This window comes from Peromyscus californicus, unplaced genomic scaffold, assembly GCF_007827085.1.
Source record: "Peromyscus californicus insignis strain IS unplaced genomic scaffold, ASM782708v3 Scaffold_11__1_contigs__length_118956290, whole genome shotgun sequence".
Taxonomy (NCBI): Eukaryota; Metazoa; Chordata; class Mammalia; order Rodentia; family Cricetidae; genus Peromyscus; species Peromyscus californicus.
The window spans coordinates 14270519-14283151 of NW_026294402.1; the positions used below are offsets into that span (position 1 = coordinate 14270519).

General features: G+C 37.2%; 1 protein-coding gene across 3 annotated transcripts in view; it reads right to left on the reverse strand.

The window, feature by feature from the left end:
- Positions 1-2839: 2839 nt before the first annotated feature.
- The window catches only part of Naalad2 (N-acetylated alpha-linked acidic dipeptidase 2), a 55159-nt gene continuing 45365 nt past the window's right edge, over positions 2840-12633 (reverse strand). For 2 of the 3 annotated variants that reach the window (XM_052753097.1, XM_052753086.1), the window contains 4 exons: positions 12015-12279; positions 9926-10007; positions 8698-8790; positions 2840-6305 (listed from right to left, as the gene is read on the reverse strand). In XM_052753097.1, coding sequence (XP_052609057.1) covers positions 6116-6305; positions 8698-8790; positions 9926-10007; positions 12015-12279 — 630 coding nt within the window. In that variant the 3' untranslated portion in view covers positions 2840-6115. The remainder of the gene's footprint in view (positions 6306-8697; positions 8791-9925; positions 10008-12014; positions 12280-12633) is intronic. The other variant, XM_052753101.1, reaches the window with a different exon arrangement.

Consider the following 12633-nt stretch of genomic DNA (forward strand, 5'->3'; position numbering starts at 1 on the left):
AGAATAAATGAATCCAGTAAAAGATTGATTTAGGTTAGCATATCAGATGTTTGAAGGACACCACCAAGCTATCTGTAATGTGCCTCCCAGAGGAGGAGGACTCTTATCAGGAGAATGAAAAATGAAGGTTGAACAAAACCACACAAGCCAGTGAGGGCATTTCAGGCCTTTATTCAGTGTCAGTGATGATAAACATACAATACATCCTTAAGGTAGAGAAAAATGAAAGTTTGTGTCAAATTCCACAAACTTAAATACTTGGTACTTTGGGTTAATCCTCATAAGATTGGTATAATTACATGATGTTTTTGTAAAACTTCAGATAGTTTTCTGGTAGTTAAAGCCTGATTCAAAGCGATCTGCTTCTTATTAGAAGCCATATCGGCCACTTTGGATACCTTAAGATTTCTTGACCTTTTTGCTTCCCAGCGAGAAGAGACAAAAATGAGTAGAAAAAAAAAAAGGCAGGAAGACTTTCTAAAGCAGTGAACTTCTTTTTTGAGAACCTTCCCATTATTAGACTATTCTATCATCCATATTCAAAGGGAAAATCTGTGTAATTTGCCTAAAGTCACAGAAGGAATAAAGTGAAATTCAATTTTAACAGGAGGGCCTTCGCCCCCAAAGTTCTTTTACGAACTTAACCATGACCCTAAAGATAACATTCAAAATTGAAATTATGATTGTTTGTTTCTGATTTTCTTATAATAGCTGAATTGTCATTAAGTGTGAGCATGCTTTGAGTTGTCACAGTAGTTGAGAGAGCAGCAGTTTTAATTGCCATGGCCTGGACTCACTTGGGAAGGAGAGTCTTAATGAGGTATAGTCTAGATTGTGTTAATCCTGTGGGCATATCTTCAGAGATCTTGATTACATTAGTTGAGGTGGGAAGACCCTGACTGGGATCCTGGGCTGTAGAGTGAGTTGAGTATCAGTATGCATGCATTCCTTGCTCTTTGCATTTGGTACAGTGTGACCAGCTCTCTTGAGCTCCTGTCATTGTACTTCCCCATAGTGATAGACTTTGACCTGGAACCATGAGCCAGAATGAGCCTCTCACCTCGGAGTTGTTTTGTCCAGGTGTTTGATCTTCAAGTGAAGACACTAAGACAGTGCGAGTCAGCTGCTTTCTCAATGAGCGCCTTAGGGCAGTTGACATGAATCTGGACAGATGTAAAAAGGTCCTAGTTCATTAGTTAGTCCTCTGCAGTTCTAAAGGCTTTTGTGTGTGAATAGCCTTGGCCTGTGATCATCTAGACTGGAATGTTTTCCTACATCTGTTAGGTGTGGATGACTACAAGTCCATGTTTCTAGACTGTCAAATCAGGGCACTTAAATAATAGTCTATCAGGCAACATGCTTGTATTTCTAGTCATGTAAAATAGGTTCTTATTTGTGGAAAGTTAGCAAAAAATGTCCCATCACAAGGGAAGAACATTTTCTTAGAGCAGGGCAAAGCCTGATTCAGTAGTTTTATTCTACTTAATAAATTATCTGTCCCAACAGGTTTCCCAAGGGTTTTTCTTTTTACCTGTCTGACAGATAAAAAATGACTGACAGGCCCATTTGGATTACCTCTTAAAGGAAAGGACAGTAATAAGTCTGTTCTTTACTGAAAAGCCAGAGGCAGATATAAGACTCAGGTCCTTTCTTTGAGAATTTTGTGCCTGCATATAATGTATTTTGATCAAGTATACACACACGTGCACACAGGCACACACACACAGCTGATCCCCCCCTTCCCCATCTCTCTACCACTATTCCCTCTCATTTTCATGTTTGGGGTTTGTTTGTGTATGTATGTGTGTGTCTGTGTTTTCCTTTTAATCCACTGAGTTCACTTAGTATTGTCACTGTACTGCATGTGTGGGTATATGGCCATCTACTGGAGCATGGGTAGCCTCTCAGTGGTTGCATTCTTTTTTTTTTTTTTCTTTCTGAGACGGGGTTTCTCTGTGTAACAGCCCTGGCTGTCCTGGAACTCTCTCTATAGACCAGGATGGCCTCAAATTCACTGAGATCCACCTGCCTCTACCCCCCAAAGTGCTGGGATTAAAAGCATGTGCCACCACTGCCCTGGCTCAGTGGTTGCATTCCTAAAGGAAACTGTCCTCACCCCCCACCTCCCTTCAGCAGTCATCAATTGCCATAGCTTTTCACCTAGGTGTGGGACTTGTCAGGTATTATTTCTTTTTCAGGGGAGAATGTAAGAATTGACTAAAAAGAATTAAAGAATAAAAAAAAGTAGCCATGCTTAGGATCTTGGAGAGTTGTCTCAGAAGTTAAGAGCTCACTGCACTTCCAGAAAATCAGAATTTGATCATTTGATCCCCAATACTATATAGCAACTCACAACTGTCTATCTCCAGTTTCAGGGGATCCAGTGCCCTCTTCTGACCTCAGTGGGCAGTAGGCATGAATGTAGTACACACCTTCATGCGGGCAAAACACCCATACACATAAATAAAATTTAAACTTAGAAAAATAGCCATGGATGACCAAGAGAAATTATCCTTATCCTTCCCTTAAAGCTTCACAACAAAGTGTCCTGCTTCCACTTTCTTCCTTTTCATATGATGTTTTCAACCTCAAGGAGAGACCATGTGATACCTCCCCTTTACCATTACTGTTTCTCATTTGTCCAAAACTGATTATGATGGAGTGGTCCTTCTTGGGTTGACCTTCAAGCCAAGACCTTAATTTTAAACTAGCTTACTAACAGTGTCACATGTTCTTCAGAGGCATGGGCTGACCACAGTGCATGCAGCACAATGCCTTATTCTGTCATTAATGATCAGCAGCCGACTTAAAAATAAGAAACGAAATAATCAATTAGGTATAATAGTTGGAAATTTTACTATTGATCCCAAACTCACATTGCTAATCATAGGTGCTGTTTGGCAGCCATGTTTTTCAAGAAAGCTATTAGCAACAGAAATTTCAAAACTTTTGTCCTTTATCACCTTTAGAGGTGATTTAGAAATAGTGTACTATGGCTTTGAGTTTAGAAATATATAGTATTTCATTCACTTTGATAGCGGGGAAGAATAAGCTTCAGAAGTGGGGCTGGGAAGCACTTCTCACTGCCTCCTGCTTCAGCTGGACCAGTTCCAGAGACCTCCACTCAGGTCAGGTCTGAGCACAAGGATTTGAGCAGAAGCCATTGTGAAGCAGAACTGGGATTTATTAAGGTGAGATCTTGACACAGATTTAAGCATAAGTGTTAATAGGTGTTAGGATCCCAAACCAGATGCTGCTTAGGTCATGCCCCTCTACAGGTGTCTTTCCACCTTCAGAGCTGACTGTATTCCCACTCTATAGGGAACTGACTGAGGAAGTCTATAATCCTCATGCCTAAGGAGTTTATCAAGCTGCCCAAATAACCAGACTAGGAAATTGACAAGTACTCTATGACTCTAATTCTCACTTCCCCAAAGAAAGTTTATCATGCAACTGTTGACATCCGCTCCCCTTGAAAGGCTGCATTAAGTGTAAAAATTAACACCCTTCCCCCTTCTTTTCCCACTAGAAAATCAGAGCCTGTGGGTTTCTTAATCAGCTACAAGGCATAGAAGAGTCCTGCTTTGTCTTGTAGGCCTGAACTCTTGTCAGAATCCCCAACCTAATATCTGTTCTATGGCACTAATAACTTTTCTAATGAATCTCTTACCCAAAAGGACATTCTGCTTCAGTGTCCGTCTGAACTGCAAATTCTAGACATGCTAGAGGAAAGGATGGGACACACCTAAAGGTTTCCACAGGAGCAGCAAGTAGTCCTTAATTGTCTTAGCAAATAGCCACATTAGATTTTGGTAGCTTCTGAAGTTACATTGTACAAAGAGTTATCAAGAAATGTGTGCTTTTGTTTTCCTTTCAATTTCTGCAGCTAATACTGGGTGGGTCCTAAGGGAACACTGGACAAGATTATAGGCTGATATAACAAAGCCGTAGGTCACCAGGATTTTAGAAATCACAATAAGGTTTAAATATGTTTTTACCATAAAGAGTTTATTATAGTCTTGTGAGATCTTGGAATAGTGTAGGCTTGTAAGTGGGAAAGAAATGAACCCAAACTCAAGTCATTTATTCTCAATCTAAATTTAAGCATGGCTCATACTATTTTGAAATTCTTAATTAAAAGATCTCTTAATATAAAAAGAATATTATCCGTGTAGGCAATCTTCACAGCAAATTTTAAGTGTGTTGTTGAAAATAATTCTTCAAGACTTCGAGCAGACTCTTACATGAGGGGCTCCCTTCCTTCTGCATGTCTCATATACAAATATCGGGGGTTGCAAAGGTTTGTGTTTCTCCGACACCCCACTCATTATATTAGTCTGTCTTCTTGTCCAGGATGGAAGAGTAGTGGGATCATTTCTCCTTGTGGTCAAACTGAGCTGTTGCTTATATTTTAGCTAGTGTGCTTATATAAGGTTAATTTTTTAAATATTTTTATTCCTTGATAATCTCATACATGTACATAATATATTTTGAACGTTCTCACCACCAGTTCTCTTATCACTCTCCCATGCCCTCCAGAACCTATTTTCCCAATACCTTCTACTCCTTTCATGTCTTTTTTTTTTCAATACACTGAGTTTAATTAGATTTTCTTACATGTGAGTGGTTGTGGGTCTGTTTACTGGACCATGGGCAACTTACCAGTGGTTACAGCCTGAAAACCTAGCTTACATTCTCCCAGCCATTAACTGCCAATAGTTCTTTCTTTACAGATGGGACCTCATGAGTTCTTCCCTTGTCTGTTCTGGGCTCTTTTTTGGTTTGTTTGGGTTTTTTTTGGTTTTTTGAGGCAGGGTTTCTCTGTGTAGTTTTGGTGCCTGTCCTGGATCTCGCTCTGTAGACCAGGCTGGCCTTGAACTCACAGAGATCTACCTGGCTCCTCCTCCCAAGTGCTGAGATTAAAGGCCTGCACCACCACCACCCGGCTCTGTTCTGGACTCTTGTGCTTGACCTTGTGTAGATAACCCACAACTGCTGCACATTTATGTGTGCAACAATAATGTCCAGAAGACCATTCCATAGCATTCCTTCCCGTCCTCCAGCTTGTATTTTCTGTCCATACCCTCTCCCTTGATGCTCCCCGAGGCTGTGTTATTTTTTTTTTTATTTTTAATTACTTGGTGAAGTAGCTAAACAACAAAGCTTACTTGATGTGTGAGTGCATATGTGCTTGTATATACACATATATTCATGCATGTGTGTATAATACTGAGGAAAAAACTTGGTTCTTGAAGAAATGAAGCAACTGTCCTACCATTGAGCCAAGTATGCATCCTTTCTTATTGGATGAAACTTCAATGATATTTACCTGTAATCCCAAGGCTCTGCCTAAAACCCTGTAATGCTGTTGAACTTTTCTTAAAGGAATTAAGGTGGAGAGCTGGGGTGGTTATTTCCTCATTTGTTAGACTTACATGTTTGTTCAGTAGAACTGAAGTTATTAAAGTACCATCTGTACTTCATATATTCCTTGATCATTTACAAGGGATGATGTACTATTTCTGTTTCTTTACCTGACTTCTTTTTTTGATGGGATTTCCCCCTCATAATCAAATTTATTTGAAAATAATTTTCAATAAAATGTAGACATTTAAATGACAGCTTGATGGTAACTAACACTAAGCCAGAGGTATGGAAAATTCCATTTATCCCAGAAGTTTTTCCATTAAAAGGATAAATAGTACTGTAGATTAGTTTGATCTTATGGACTCACTGATGTCCAACTTTTTACTCAGCAGCAGTTCTTTCATTTTCAGTAGTACCCCACTGCGTATGTACGACAATGAATTCAATTATCTGTCCATGAACGTTTGGATTGCTTCCAATTTCACTTTCACTGAATATGCACACGAGTTAAAATGAAAAAAAAAAAAAAAAAAAACCAGGACAGACAGATAAGTAAGGTGGCCGTATAAAACATGACCTGAAAATGATGGTTTTAGAATACCCTGGCTTCGTGAATCATCAGAGAAAAAGACATTTTGTCTCAGCGACACCTTTCGTGGTGAATCCATTTGAGCAAGACCTCCCTCTAACAGCTTCACTCTCAAACCCTCTGCAGTGCTGTTAGTGATGAAGCTACTTGACAGGAGCTTTACAACCCATCTGTCAGTGTCCCTGCTGCTGCTTGAATCGTGAAAGCGGCAATAGAAATATGTTTCTTCACTTCTGCCCAGGCCAAGTGGGGGTCTGCTCTATTTTCGATATCAAACATGGCATCATAAATCCCAGGGAATGATTCTCCAGCATATTTGTTGTGACTACTTGGAGCAAAGATGATGTGCCTAAACAAACAAACAAACAAACAAACAAAAAACAAATGAAAAATTACAGATGTCATAGCGACATTTATCTAAGAAGCTGTTGGGCAAAGCATAAGTATGCAATATGTCATACAGCCATTCTACAAAATCTTTACAGTAATACAGTAGCATTATTCTAGAACACTGCAGCAGACTAAAACTGCAATATGAACTACTTTAGTATTCAAATATCTAAATATTCAATTAATAGTTCAAAATGTATTTTTAAAATAGAGCATAGTGTTTGGGAGGACATTTTGATATATTCTCATCAAATTTTAAAATCTGTTGTCTTTTTTTGGCCCTAAGTCCCAGGCCTGATTATAGAAATATTAATATTTATAAATGTTCAAAGAGAACACAAGGACATCTTAAGGAAGTGTATTTCATAATGGAGAGAAGCTCATCTAATAAATCTCAATAGTAACTCATTAAAACTATAAATGAAAGCTAACCAATGAAGTACTATGTAGGGGACTAAAGTGCTAGAACTTTCTATGCTGACATCAACAGATGAATTCTTGAAAAAAAGTTGTAAATTAAGGTATGGTTCCATTTATATAAATATAAATGTTTCTGTACTAAAAGGCCCCTGAATATGTATATATAAATATACATTGAAATACAAATATAGTACATGAATATAGTAAGCAGACTTACGAATAAATATGTGTGTATACAGTTGCATGTAAACATGCATATAAAGTACACATTTATGTACACATACATACACGTTACATAAGTGTGTTAACACTTCACACAAGGTTGAGTTTTCCTGAAAAGATTAGCAGAACTAGATGTGCAATTGAGGAGGGAACTGATGAAAGAGAACTGTCTCTAGATCACATGCTTCAGAGTCTGAACATTTTAAAAGTACAGATGTTTTCACTATGAAAAGTAGTTCTAAAGCATTAATAGGCTAATAACTTTCAAGGAAGGACTAAAATTGCAGATATTTCTTGCTTGATATATATACACACATACACATATATTCATAACTGACGTCTCCAATTTGTATCTATGAATAAACAAACATTTATAAATACAGCTCACATTCCAGAGTGCCTCCCTGTTTGAGATGAATCTTCAGATGCTTTAAATCTACAGGCCTCAGTGCTAAGAGCTAAAACCTCCATTTGTAGCTGAGAAATCCAAGGTTCAGAGAAATGATTTCCCAGGTCACAGTAGAAGATCTGTGCTCCAAAAGCTCTGTTTATATCATTTGAATGTTAGTCCTAACCACTAACATTTAGAGAGGTGATAGCTAGCTTTGTAAAGTAGCATTTGTTATGTTAATTCAGACAGGCAAATCCTAGTGACATGCTAACATCAAAGAGCACCGAAACACTCAATCCTACATCTGCATGAACATGAATGAAGAGTTTTCTGACTTGAAGTGCTAGGACCATCTTAATTTCCATCAAGGAACCACTTAAAATAGTTTTGAGATTTATTTACATTGTTATGTACATACATGCTTTGCCTGGGCGTATGTATGTATACTCTGCATGCCTGGTGCCTGCAGAGTTCAGAAGAGACTGGCAGATACCCTGGAGTTACAGATGGTTGTGAGCCACCATATTGGTGCTGAGAATCAAACTTGAGCCCTCTACAAGAGCAACAAGTGCTTAATCCTTAAGCCAACTCTCCAGTGACAAGGAACTCTTTTTATTTTAAGGACCTTGAGAAAAATAGACTTTGGGGGTTGATAGCTCTAAAAAAAATATGACATAGATAGAAAACAAAAAGAAATAACCTGACATAAAACAATATTTCTTCCAAGGGACATGGCAGCTGTCTTAACAACTTAAACCATTACATGGAATGAAACTAAATTTAATAAATGTAATAAGCTAGCTTGCTTTACTTTGGAAGAAAGATCAGGTCAGATGAAAACATTACAGGATAAAAGATTTTTTTTATGAAAGAAATTCTCTAATAATTACACCTTTCAATAAAATAGACTAGAATGGGATTCTTTACGGAGCAGTAAGCTCTCCATCACTAAGGTTGAAACAAACTGAGTATTTATTTAACCTGAAAGCACACAGAAGGGATTCCTTAGAATTTGCATGTGCTCTAAGATTCCTTTCAAACTCTGTGGCTAGAATATTTTGTTAAGGTTCTTTCTCAGTTTGGCATACAGTGAAGAACTAATTGATGTGAAATGTATTTCTCTGATACTACATATTACGCCATTACTGGATACATAATCATACCTATATTACATTTACTATTTATATTACATTTAGTATATTTAGTATTTAGTCATCTCCCACTCCTGTGATGGCATTAGTTTCAATCATCTTTGATATGCTCCTTTGACTACAGGGAGGTGTTTGGTGCTCTCCGGAGCAACTGTCTTCCCCCTTACCTGTAGAACTGCCTCCCAGGTAAACCAAGAGGATCTATGAATGCTCTTTCCAGAAGCATCAGTTGGTCATTCATAATTCGCACTGCAATAGGACTTGGAGAATAAGAAACACATCATTCAAATCTCTACTAGTAGGCCACAATTAAACTAATATTAAAGATAATACGTGGGAATATAAATAAAATAATCAATAGATCATTAACAGAAACAATGTTAACACAGTAATGTGTTACGCAGCAAACACCATATAACAGCAGGGTCATCTTACTAGTATTTGTAATAGACACAGAATGTTACTGAGAAGTGGTGTGTTTTGGATTTCAAGGCCACAGAGTGGTCAAAAAGAAGTGAAAGACAGATATTCTTTATTTCTCTGTAGGATAACCAGACCTCCCAGAAAGATGGAGAAAATTGCCAAGTTATTCCTTATGACTCACACAGCCCCATTCTGGAAGAAAGAAACAGAATAAAGATAAGCAACAACAGAGAGTAATGGTTTCTAAAGTCTGTGAGAAAGGCAGGGGCAGCTTCGCACAGTAAACAAGGACGGTCCTTTCCCCATTCACAATCCTTATCCTGCTTTTGGCATAGCTGAACTACATACATCTTTGGGCTCTCCCATAATCCAAGGGACAAGAGCACCTCCTCAAAATGACTGATATGGCTTGTTGATTAAGTCTGAAAAAAAAACCTATACTTTGGTACAATTCATATTTGTTGTATAATGTTTTAATATAATTTAAAAATTATTTTCTACCTAAAGTGGCAATAACATAAAAAATTCCAGAAAAAAAATCTATACAAAAAAGTGGGTGATGGGTGAATAGGGGTATTAAGAAGGACTATACAGAAATATACTCAAAAGCACCCAAGTTTATAGAGTTATGAATTACCAACTGTAACTCTCATCACACAAATTCAACTTTAATGTTAGTGTAAAATCATCTACAGTGTCATTTAAAAAACAGAGCTCTGAGAGCCCTAGTTATTGTAGAAGAAGAAGCCATGAATCTGAGAATGAAGTGAGGGAAGGGGACAACAGAGGAATTAAGGGAGTAGTTGGAAATATGGATTAGAGAAAAGACAACTGTAAGCGTGCCTTTCTGCTTTCTAAGAAGCTGGCAATGGTTGCTGATGCTGCTGTCGTGCAGACCATGGCTTCAGCGGCGGCGACACATGTGTGGGGGAAGACAGCCCGCCCTTCCGAGAGTAGGCAGCTGAAACTTACTCAGTAAGATCAACTTGTGTGAGTCTTCTATGAAAGTCGGAAGCAGCCTTTGAAAAGTTTGTCACAGCAGAAAATAAGGAATCTTTTTCAAAAATAGAAAAGTAAAAGAATTTAGTCAGTGGTTCACATTTCAGAGGGTCACTTTACTGTCCTCTCCCTCATAGGACCAAACATTAGAAAAACCATGATTCTAGGCATCCTTCTTTGTGGACTCATGAAAAGTATTGGTGAAAAAAGGTGGGAATTTTAAATGTAGTCAAATTGTGTTTTTAAGTGTGTGTGTGTGTGTGTGTGTGTGTGTGTGTGTGTGTGTGTGTGTGTACATGTGTCCTAGTGCCATGGAGGTCAGAAGAGGGGGTAAGATCTCTTGGAGCTAGAATTACAGGTATTTATGATCCACACATTTTAGGTATTTATGATCCACATGACATGAGTGTTGAGATCTGAACTCCTGTTCTTATGATAGATCAGAAAGTGCTTTTAACCATGGAGCCATCTCCCCAGCACTCCCCTAAGTTGGTTCTTAAGAGAATTTTCTTTTACAAGTACAGGGAATAAATAATTCCTTAGTCAATTATTTACCCAAACCCCAGCATTCATTCATTGAATATATTTATTAGAACAATTATGACATATTAGTCTATATATGTATATATACATATATACACACACACATATATATATACATATATATATTAGCATCGGTCTTGAGCAGGGCCTTGTCTTTTTCTCCAGTTTCATCTCCTCATTCCTCTCATCATGCAGAGATACTCTTTCTTCTTTCTTTTGTTTGTTGTTTTATTTTTTCAGGCAGTCTTGCTATGTTGGTCTAACACCTGTGATCATCCTGTCTCAACCCTCTAAATGCGAGGTTGTGGGTATAGACCAGCACACCTGGCTCTTCTTTTTCATTTTATGTCCACATTGAAACACCCACATGTGGGCTAGCAAGATGGGTCAGTGGGCAAAGGCACTTGCTGCCATGCTTGGTTCGATGCCTGAGACCCACAGAGTAGAAGGAAGAACCAACTCCCACGAAGTATACTCTGACCTCCACATTTACATGGTAGCACACAACATCAACCCCTACAAACAAGGACTCTAGAAATGTGATTTTTTATTTAAAATGAATAAAATACCTGCTATTCTTCATAACTTCATAAAGATTACTAACCCTTATGTAATAAACTAGCATTCAAATGTCACTAATGACCAACTCCATCCTTATTCTCTATGCTCTTAGTTACTCTTTTTGTCCCTCTAATAACTTGTCATCTATGTTCGCCTTCCCTTTTCTCATATTAAATTTCAAGCTCTTTGAGAACATTAGTGATTATTACTTTAATATTAGTAATGTACTTGGTACACAGTAAACATTCAGTACAAATTTGATTATTTTGATATAGACTAAGAATATATATCTGGAAGTCAGGAAAGAAAATATTTACAATTAGTGCCAGTAGGCAACATTCACTGAGCGTTAAGTGCCAATCACTACTAATCTACATAATCCCTAATAATCTCCCTAATATTGAAGTGTGTTTTATTGGTTCGTGGTTTAAGAAATTAGCAATACAGGAGTTAAGAAGTGTTCTAAAGATCACAGGTACTACTAAGTGGAAGAGAGAATATCTGAATCAGGCCAATTGCTTCCAGATCCAGTGTTTAATGTTACAGCATTGTGCTGTGTTTCATCCTCCTTTATAAAAGACACGTGGTATGAAGAGCCAGTCATAAAATGAAAGACTGACTATAACGATGTAAAATAGCCTTTATGTACACAAATACTGATGAATATATTCAGCAAAAATAATATATGTAATAGAATTTGGGACTATAATTTTTAATATTTGGGGAATATTAATAAGAGTAGTAATGTAAGAAACTATATACCCAATTTAATGTTTGTAGCACTACTTCATAAGTAATGGATTCATCATAGACATTCAGATTAAATCAAACCCCTAAGTCAGTATTTGTTTAAAGTTTTTGTCAGAAAGAATAAGTAAATAAGCAGAATTTCTTCTAGAATGCACTGACTATGATGGGAGCTAAGAAAGTTTATATTAAAGTCTACAAAATATCTTACCAAATGACACTCCATAGTTTCTCAGTTGCTGTTTGTGTTTCTTTGATAAATTGAAGATATTTGCTGCATAGGTTTTCAAGGCTTTTGCATAGTCTTGAATGTTGAAAGGAATGATAACAGAGTCTGCAAGCTCATATACCAATGCTCCTCGAAACTGAGCCACAGAAAGCTGTTTTTTAAATGTAGGGTCATAAAAGTTCTCTACTAATTCAAACGTCTCATAGATGGTATGGTATACAGGATAGCTACTGTATTTATCTGTTTTCTAAAATGGAGGAGTTGAAAAATAAGCATTACATGTTCAATTTATAATATTTTAATCATAGAAATGATTAAAGAAAATACACAACAGCCCTGATTTCATCAATTAAGCAAATAAATTTAAAATATAATTAAAACACTACAGCCAAAATGTTCACTGATTTAAATTTTTACATTCCTGTCTTCATTTTATGATTCATGTGACCTTCATTCAACCTTTGGTTCTGATAACTAAAGAAATACATATTCAAATCAGCACTATTCAACACTACGAACTGATTAAGTGTATGAAAAGTTCTGGGCAGCTTAGTGTCTATAGACCTGAAAGGTAATGCATTCTTTCCCTAACCAAGCAGTG